Raw genomic sequence first — 9,827 nt, forward strand, 5'->3', positions numbered from 1 at the left:
CCACTCATGTAGCTCGTGGGTCCTACTTCCCTTCACGAGGTCGGAGGTGTTATGATGATGATAATGGGTCCATATGGGTCACCAAGCAACCAAGTGAACTGTGGAGGGAGTACTATGTCCCATGGGGTTGGTGGCTATACGTCTCTGATTGATTTTCTGCAACGCTAGGGTTACGAATTTTTTTTCTCTTTTTACCTCTAGGAGTAGGAGATTCATCTTATAACGTACTACGTCTGGAATATTAAATTACTTCGCAGTGGGTTCCTCAAATATTTTGTTTAATTAGGAGCTGCAACGATGACTATCAATGTTCCAGTTACGTGATGGATAATGCATTTGTAGGGAAAACTGGAAAATATATTCGTGTGCTTAGCTTTACACAAAGATCAAATCATCGACGACTCGATGTGGGAGTGGGTCCCTTGGCTCTTGCATGTTGGCCACATTTACCGGTAAATTGTAGCTGAAGGTTGATTTGGTCCACTAATCGCTTCAACTGACGACTGATGTAGAGAAAAAGCCCTGAACAGAATCAACCATCAGATTTTATCGTTCTTTTTGACCAATTTTATTGATTATATTTCGTAATCTTCAGATGTTTCTGAATCTAAAAGACTACCATGAACCCATCTCATCTGCACAAATATTTCAACGTTATTTCTGTGCTTTTTATAATATTTTGGGACTAAAGAAAGACTAGATGATCTCTGGCTCGTTCTCTTTGCTTTTTTTCCTTTCCCATCTTTCTCTTCTCTTTTCATTCTCTATGTTAAAAAGTGTAAACTTTCTCTGAACTTTCTCTGCATCAACTCTTCTTTTTTTCTTTCATTTTTCGTTTTCAACCTGGGTTCCGAGGACATCAGTCCCGAAGGAAACTAAGGAAGGAATGTCTCGGAATGAATCGATGCAAAGCGATTCGTCCAAATTCAGAACGCCCCACTCTGCTCTTCAGACTCTAGAGGTACTGGGAATCTCTCTCTCTCTCCAAACCGTAGTAAACCCTTATATCTGAACAGTGCAGGTGCAACTGTGCAACGACAACAGCAAACCCACCAAGAAAGAACAAATTAAGCCTCGGAAACCAGCGAAAACTCCCCCAACTCGTCTACAATTCCGTGCTGGTTTTAATCCCAAGACACAAGCCGAGCAAAGCAAATTAGATAAAACGTTACAAATAAATATTTTTATTTTATTATCTGTATTCTGAAATAAATAAAAACTAGAAAAAAAGGACTTTTGTTTTGATTTTATGTGGTTTGGTATGAACAGGAAAGTTTTCTTTTGCCGTTCCATAAAGGGCCAAACCGGACCCAGATCCATCCATCTTTTACCAAGCAGGTGCACAAAGCAGCACCGGCGTAAAGTAGCATGCATCCATGGCCTCTTCATGTCCCAACAACTTCCCCCTCTACCACCACCATCACCAACTCTCAGACCAAGACGCAGAAGCAGCAGCAGAAGAGGACGAGGACAACATGCTCGAGCTCGGTCTCGGGCTTGGCCTGGGCTTGACCCAGTCCCGTACAGAAGACCATATTGGGTCAAGCTCGGCTTCTGCCTCTGCCTCCGCCTCTGCATCTTCTCCTTCACCATCATTTCAGTTAGGGTTAGGGTTAGGGTTTGGGAATGAGGCTGTCAGAAATAGTAGTAATAGTGGTAGTAGCCTAGCTATGCAGCCGGCTTGTAATCATGGTGGATGGTGGAATCAGCCTCATGGTCATGACCATCATCATGATGGGCCATCATTAACGTTGCTAACATCTCCAGCATGGCCATGGCGCCTGGATTCAGACGGATTTCTGCACCCAGAGAACCTGCAGCTGCCTGTTCCCAAGGCCACTCATGATTACCGCCGGAGATCGGAACTGGGGTTGTGGTTTAGCCTCCGTTCTTCTGTTAACCAGTGAGTGGTTCTTAATTTCTTATCATCTTATCATTGTTTATTAGTTTTTCTCTGAGAAAAAACAAAACAAGATAGACTACTTAGCTTGATCATGGTTCACACTAGCAGGGAAGGAGAAACGCTGCCACAGATTCCAAAGGCGTATATTAGAGTCAAGTAAGTTGTGCGAATTAGAATTTTTATTTGTATAATCATGTCTTTGGGTTTTCTCTTTTCTTCTTCTTAATGATGATATTCAGATAATTGAGCTTAAAGCTATCTATTTTTTATTTTATTTTATTTTTTTACTTTTCCTTTTCTTCTTTTCTGGCTGGAATTAAAGGGACGAGAACGTGACTGTTTTCATGGTGAAGACGTACCTGGTTACAAAGCTTGGTCTTACCAACGAAGCTGAGGTAAGAAACCATACAGAGAGACTGGACGCTTCTTCTTTGCTACATGCATGCTTGATGTGTTTAGATCGTTATTATGTTACGTGGGTTGTTTTTAGTCTTTGTTTAGACTTGTTTACACGTGGAATACATGCAGAGGTGGTAGGGTCCATAAATATGAGATCGTAGCCGTTCATTCTACTGCACTCGATGAACTTATAGGGTAGGACTCTGTATAAACACCCAGAGTTATGAAAGAAGGAAAACGAGATGAAACTTCAATGCTGGGAGCAAAAAACCCAGACCCCATTTGTCTCCACCGTGGTTGGTTGAGATATCGAAGTCTAGTTGTGATAATTACAGAAAAGAAAACACAAACTCAAGCAAAGAAATGTAAAAGAAAGAAAAGAAAGCACAACTAACAACAATGATTTTCCTGCACTTGGACTTACTTGGAGAGATGGGTTTAAGTTTTAAGTATTCGTGTTTGATTTGAAAGCTAGAACTCAGTCTAGCTAGTTGGGTGGGTATGATTATCTGCTTAGGTGTGGTGTTTTGGAATCATCGACTCTAGTTGGGTGTGGTTGGTCAGTGGCTGTGGAACCAATAAGATGAGTTCCTGGAGTGTCACCTTTCATACGTTTGTGATAGTTTCTACTCCAAGAAATGTGGTAGTTGGGTGTTTTTGTGATCACAATCTAACTACAGGAAACCTGAATGACTGTATTCGGGTGAGGAACCCACTTGGGATATATTCAGAAGATTAATGTATACTTCACACCATGAACTCTCTCTCTCTCTCTCTCTCTCTCTCTCTCTCCTATACTGGGGTAGAAGGGTTGCAGAAACTTTTACTGTAATGAATGATTCTGATGAAGAGCTTCATCTAATACCCCATATACCTAGAGCTTCATCTAATACCGCTCAGTCTTTTGCATGAGTTTGGTTCCTCTTGAAGCATCATTTTCTCAAAAAATCCATAAATTTTGAGAACTGGCGTTTTTAATATTTCTTAAGCGTGCGTATCAATTGTATATTTGTATACCAAAGGCAAAGCTATAAGATTCAAACCCTGGTTTGAAGAGTAAAAACATGAGATTTCCACCAGTTAACCACCAAGTTTGTTTTATGAATTTTTGTTCTATTTGGCTTTCCTTATTGATACGTACCGTTAATTGTTACTCAGAAACATTTGATGGATAAAAGGGGTCCGACCAATCTAACCATGGAGAGACCTGGGTTCTACCTATAATTGCAACATTCAATTTATCTGTCTGACTTTTAAAATATTTAGTTTGAGCCTTCTGACTCTTATCTAATCATGTATTCTGGCCATTTAGTTCTCATTGGGACTCCTCAGGTTGGACATACACATTTTTGAATAGTTGGTTAGGTCTAGAATTTAGAAAGAGTATAAAACTCTAGAATTTTTCAAAGTAGCATTGCTACTATATAATATTTAAATTAGGTTCATAGTCTTATACTCTTTCTATTTCTCCATATCTAATTCCATTTTTTTATTAGAATTAGAATGACATAAATTAAGTTGGTATTCCTAGTTGGCTTTCTATTTTTTTAATCTCCATAAATCTGCTGTGTTTAGTCCAAAGTAAGTAGGCTTATGTTTCCAAGTGAGATATTTAATAGTGTTAGAGCATGCTTATTGTTTACTTTTTGTTCACTCTTCCTATTAGATAGTACTCCTTTCCATCCTTGTTCTTGGCATTTTATTTTTTTGTTTTACTTGTTATTCCAATTCTATCCTTTATAATCCTTAATGTTAATAACTACCATTATGATGATAACCTGGTTTCTTTTCAGAAGATTCTGTCTAGTTGCTCATCTCAACAAGTTGTTTCTTTCAACAGACTGCTTAACCAAGTGTTCATCACTTGTCCATATATATAATATTAATAATTTCCATATAATATTCATTGTTTATATAATAACCTGAATAGGGTTTTCTCATGCATGTACATATGTTTCATTTACCCAAGTTGTCAAAATTCTCTGAGTCCCTTAGATTCACCTAGGCGCGGTATGGAATTATTGGCCTCAAGCTGACTATTTTGTTTTATAATAATTTAATTTAGTTTTCTCAAGATGGTACTAGTTGTGAGAACTTTTGAAATGGCATAAATATTTTTTTCACCTAACCAAGGTTCAAAGTATCGATACGTATTGGCCCGTATCAACCAATATGTATTGTGCTGATGGCTTTCCGATACGCCCCTCCAGGGGTTGTATCGGTCAGACACTGGTTCAGAGGGTAGTTGGGACTTAAACCAACCCCTCTGAACCAGTTTAGAAAAATAAATAAATAAAACCTAAAAAAGAGTACCGATACCGGCTGATACGCCCTGAGTATCAGGGAAAATGTGACGCTACTTGGTTATTATCTGAATATTCAGTAACTACTTTTCCACATGATTAAAATTTGTGATCTTAAATGAACCTCAGAAGTATCTATTCTCCCTATTGGCTTTGAAGGGTATAGTTTAGGAATGTGTTTTCATGTTATAGAACTTTTGAATTATGTTACTGGATATATAGAAACCATAAAATAAAAAGATATATATCAAGAGAGTCTTGAAAGAAATTGCTTAGAAACGAGAATTTTCCATGATCTAACTAAACATTTATATAGTATATAAATACAAAAAGAAAATAAATGTAAATAATATGAGTACTACCAACAGTCATTGTGAAGATAACAGGAAGTGGCATGATTAGACTATACAGAAAATGTCAAAACCAAACACTAGGAAGTTCTTTTTGTGACAGTGGAGATCACCCTATGAGTATGTTCATGAATAAAATGCTTGTGTTTGTGCCTTTGGCTTTGGTCCAAACATGTAGCAGAATGCTTTGATCATATTGTAATAATAAAGTTTAAGATGAAGTGGAGCTTGTACAAACCACAGTTTTTAGAATTTTATAAAACCTAAAGAAACTCAGGAGCAATGGTGTTCAAGCATAGATCAGTTCTTAGCTACCGCGTGCTTGATATACTAAGGCTTCATTTGGCATTCCTTATTTGAAAGACTTGTCTCCTTTCTGCAGTTAAAAATTCATTGTTCATTAGGGGTGTTTTAACTGCAAAATGGAGATAAGTCCTTAAAATAAGGAATGCCAAATGCAGCCTAAGTACTGAGCTGCTTATAAATAAATTAATGTCCCATGGTGGCTTTTTCTGTCTTGGAGAGACTTGTCTGATGTAAGTAAGGTCCCCATATTAAAAAAGTAGACAAAAGAAGCTGGAATCAGTGAAAATGCCAGGAGCTGGACATGGAGTTGATTGAAACATCTTATGACTGTTAAGAGGGGTTGATTAGAGGTGATCAAATGAGATGAAAAATAATTGTATTTAAGTTGTAATATACCATGATATGAAAGAAAATGTATAAAGATTAAAATCATTGAAAGCAGGAAAAAAAAAATGAGAGTGGGATTCTCCATTAATTAGGGTCTAATTTTTAACATGAAAACCAATAGGAAAGCTTTGTAACACAATACAATAATAGATTAATTAACTATTCAACCCTTAGCATGTGCATCAAAATGTGTCTGAAGAGAATTTTAGAGATTTTTACAGTGTGTTTGGTTCAAAAGAAAAAGTAGGGAAAGGAAGGGAAAGGCAGGGAAACCTATACAAGGTTTGTAAGGGTTTTTCTATCTATCCCTTTCTTTTCCTGGATTTTCTTTCAAGCCAAACACAGCCTTGATAATGAGTTTTCTCCCATTCTTATTGAAAATAATTTACATACCTTTGCTATATATCGACATTTTTTGTAAAATGGTGCTTGTTGGAAAAAGGTAAACCAAAAAAAAGAAGAAAAAGAGGAAAAATGAACAGTTGCTTTGCAAATGAAGACAAATTGCCAGTGTTCTGGGGACAATTTATTCCTGACATTTTCCTTTCACTGAACGTAAATGTAATGGACTGATGAACAGTTGATACAGAAGAGTAATCATTTTGAGTATGACTTCGCTGTCATAAAACAGAAGACAAAGAAAGAAAAAGGAAGGAAGAAAATAGGGGAAAAAAGTAATTGGACTACTCTGTCGAAAATAAGAATTTTCCCGTTTGGTTTCTAGATGTAGCATATTCGATCATTCTATGATACAGGAAATCTATCGAACAAATAAACTTTACCGAGGAAGAACACGAGGAAAAGGTGAAATTCTGTTAAAGCTGTCTTGCTAATTTCCAGCAAATCTGTCATTTTGTACTTGGGGGAAATTTGTCTTAAATGCATTAGTGACTAAATGTTCTCTCTCTTTTATCTTTTTTTCTTTTTCCTCGTTTTTTTTTTTTTTTTTGTTAAAATCAGAATCTTATGACGGGAAAGTATTCACATAGGTGAAAGAACTTGTATGTTTCTTGCAGTTATCCGGTTTCTTATTCTAACCAAAGAGCAAATAAAATTACTACAAGAAAATCAAAATATTTTGTTTATTCAGATGCTGCATAAGCATTTTCAATAACTCCATTTTGAATAGTTCTTTTTATGAGTTATTCGAGCTCAGTTCATGAATAGATTTGGTCTAAACCTTGATTTGAGTTAAGCTTGAACCCTATATATATTCGTGTTTGCTAATTTAGGTAATTAATATTTTTAAAATTTTATATGTATAATAATGAATATTTTTGTGGATAGTTTTTTTTGTTTAATTTTTTATTTTTATATGAAACTTGGTGCCTTGTCAAGCTCAAACTCAAGTTTACTTTTGTCGAACCTCCTGTTCAATGTCAAACTAAGATTCAAAATATCGATATGCCCGATATGCTGATAGAGGTGTATCAGGCTGTATTCTTAGTTTTTTTTTTTTTTTTTTATACACCCTTTGTAAGGGTGAATTGGGAAGTTCTCGTTATGATACATATTTGCCGATATCAGGCAGTATCAGTAGTTTTTTTAATTTTTTTTTTCAAATTATGTTCAGTGGGGCCGGTTTAAGGCTTTTCCACCCCCTGAACCGGTCAAAACCCCGATAAACCCAAGACAGTTGAACCTTGGGTCAAACTGCCTTTATTTCTTTTGTATTTAATAAGAAAAGAGTATATTGAAAGAAAATATAATTACAATCAACCCTAACTCACGAAAAAAAGAATCGGGCAGCAAGGTCAACACACGCAACAAAAGGAATCAGGCTTTATCCACAAAGAAGCCACAGTCAGCCCACTTCACACAACAACCTCCAAACTCGAAAACAAAAAAGAAAAAAAGAAAAAAAAAAACACAGACCCCCTTTAGTCAAGTGAAGTTGTCTACAACCTATTCAATCGTTGGCCTCATTTTTACTGTCTGACTTGCATTTCATTATAATCTATTGTTAAGACTGTGTCACAAATTCTATATATCTGTTTAATTGTTCTGACATTGCTTTTGCTCCTTGCTTTTGTATAAAATCCACGTATGTAAATCACTGTTTTTTAACTTAACACAATTTCTTCCTCACATTTCTGTATTGTACATACACGCGCCTAAATTGTTTTAATAAAATTTTCAACTAGAATGTGAGTAATTAAATAATGTATATCACTATTTGTTTTGTTTTTATATTTCAAAGCGCTTCCTCCATTGGTCATTCGGTCCTTCTTGTCACCATGTGATCATAAAAAATTTCCTGTGCTACAACCGAGGTTTCTATTTTTTTTTTTCTTAACTCATATTTTATGGGGTTCAAATTAGGCCTAGTTTGGAAGGAATACAATACAAATATGTAGAGTACGCAAAATAATATAAAATATAAGGTTTTTCGTTCTACATATTTGTATTTGTTCTCCTTCCAAACGAGTCTAAATGTCATTCAATGATTTCTGTTTTTGAGAAAAAGAAAGAAATTGAAAGGTGTATCTGTGAGCTGTCGATATGATATTATATACCCGATACAGGGTATCTTATTGAAACTTGGAACCTTAACTGGAATTAGGAGAATCAAATGAGCATGCTTTCCCTAGAAGTTCAATTGATCCTTTTACATGGTGAACATAGGGCTCTGGCCCATTGGGAAATTTACGAACTCCAAGTCTAAACTCAACCCGACTCAAATCGCACTCTTAATTAACCATAAGGCTGTGTTTGGTGGCAGTGCAATTTTATTTTCACTAGTATAAATGCATGGAATCAAGGTTCAAAGTATAGATATAGGGTTGGGCATATCGGCCTGTACGGTTCAGAGGGGTTGGTTTAAGGCCGGTCTACCCCCTGAATCACTTGCCCACCTGAAACATCCCTTGTAGGGGGCTATACATACCATCCTGATATCAATACTTGAACCTTTCATAGGAGTGTAAATGAAGGTAATGCAAATTTTGGTTTAATTTTGTTGTGGTGTTGCATTATTTTGGTGTGAGTCTTGCTTTAATTCATTTGTAGTGCAAAATCAAAGAAAATAAGGTAAATTTTGAAATAAATATAAATTATAATTTGCACGTACTGCCATGGTTTTGCATCAGTGCAAATAAATGCACAGTAAAACCAAACACAGCTTGATGGAAATGTAGAAACAGGAATTTAGTAGGAATTAATCTGCCATAATATGATTTCATGTTGAAAGAATTTATTGTAAATCTATTTAATAGCCAATATTTTCAGTGGACATGCAATTTCATGTTTGTAAGTGGTATTTTGGTAACAGCTGCAGTGGTTGAGTTGAATGACTTGTTGCTTTGTCTCTTGACAAATAAATTGTGAGGATGATTTTGAGCTTCTTAATGCATGACTGGAACTGAAATTGAGTTGATTATTATAACATTTGAATATTTTTATTTTATTAGTTGATTACTCTATCCATCAAAAGACATTATCAAACATTTCCCAATTGTCCTTTCGTTCTACTAAGATCCAAACTGACCTCCCATTAATATTTCATGGAGTATTCTTGTATTAAGCTCTGATACAAATTTCCTCATCAATTGAATTGTTATTTCACCCCTGGTGACAGATAGAGATCTCATGTGCTGGGCTGGATTTGCTGCATTCACAAACGTTGAAGAGCGTTCGAGATATTGTATGGCTCCCTAAATTTTTAGATGAAGTGGCGCCCATGAAAGAAAAATCTCACAACTATTTAATGTGTTTGCACTATAGAAAGTGTTGTTCCCTGGAGTACCAGAAATTAATCAATTCCTTCGGTCAATAGCAAGATGTGTGTATCAGGGAGAGAGAATTGTTGATCAGGGTTGGGTTATTCTTGGTCTGCATGGAAATTTCATTCACTATATATACCTGTTGGTGACTTTGGTGAGACGTGAGGGCGTAAACATACTGTGTAGCTATCAGCAGGTAGCAATGTAGAATTGATGCAATGCAAATTTGTATTTCTACGGTGGGTGGCAATGTCAATTCAACAAGGGGTCTTTTTCCCAAGGGAATGTACCAGCCATAGGATCGGTATCAAAAGCTATCATTATTACCATTTGACCTTTCAGTTGGATGATGTTCTAATAAACATCACATCCCTTAATTAACCTGGGATTAGACCTCTTCGCATCCTTTGAAGTTTGAACCCATGGGTACGCCGGAAGCGTGAACCGGCAAAATAAG

General features: G+C 36.1%; 1 protein-coding gene across 1 annotated transcript; it reads left to right on the forward strand.

Moving 5' to 3' along the window:
- Positions 1–235: 235 nt before the first annotated feature.
- LOC104596826 (uncharacterized) lies at positions 236–9,626 on the forward strand. Its single transcript, XM_010258135.3, has 4 exons — positions 236–1,903; positions 2,012–2,059; positions 2,226–2,298; positions 9,226–9,626. The coding sequence occupies exons 1-4, from the start codon at positions 1,377–1,379 to the stop codon at positions 9,421–9,423; spliced, it is 846 nt and encodes a 281-aa protein (XP_010256437.1). The 5' UTR covers positions 236–1,376; the 3' UTR covers positions 9,424–9,626.
- Positions 9,627–9,827: the final 201 nt, after the last annotated feature.

The sequence above is a fragment of the Nelumbo nucifera genome, chromosome 5 (genome assembly GCF_055504915.1).
Source record: "Nelumbo nucifera cultivar China Antique chromosome 5, China Antique-T2T, whole genome shotgun sequence".
In the NCBI taxonomy this organism is placed as follows: domain Eukaryota; kingdom Viridiplantae; phylum Streptophyta; class Magnoliopsida; order Proteales; family Nelumbonaceae; genus Nelumbo; species Nelumbo nucifera.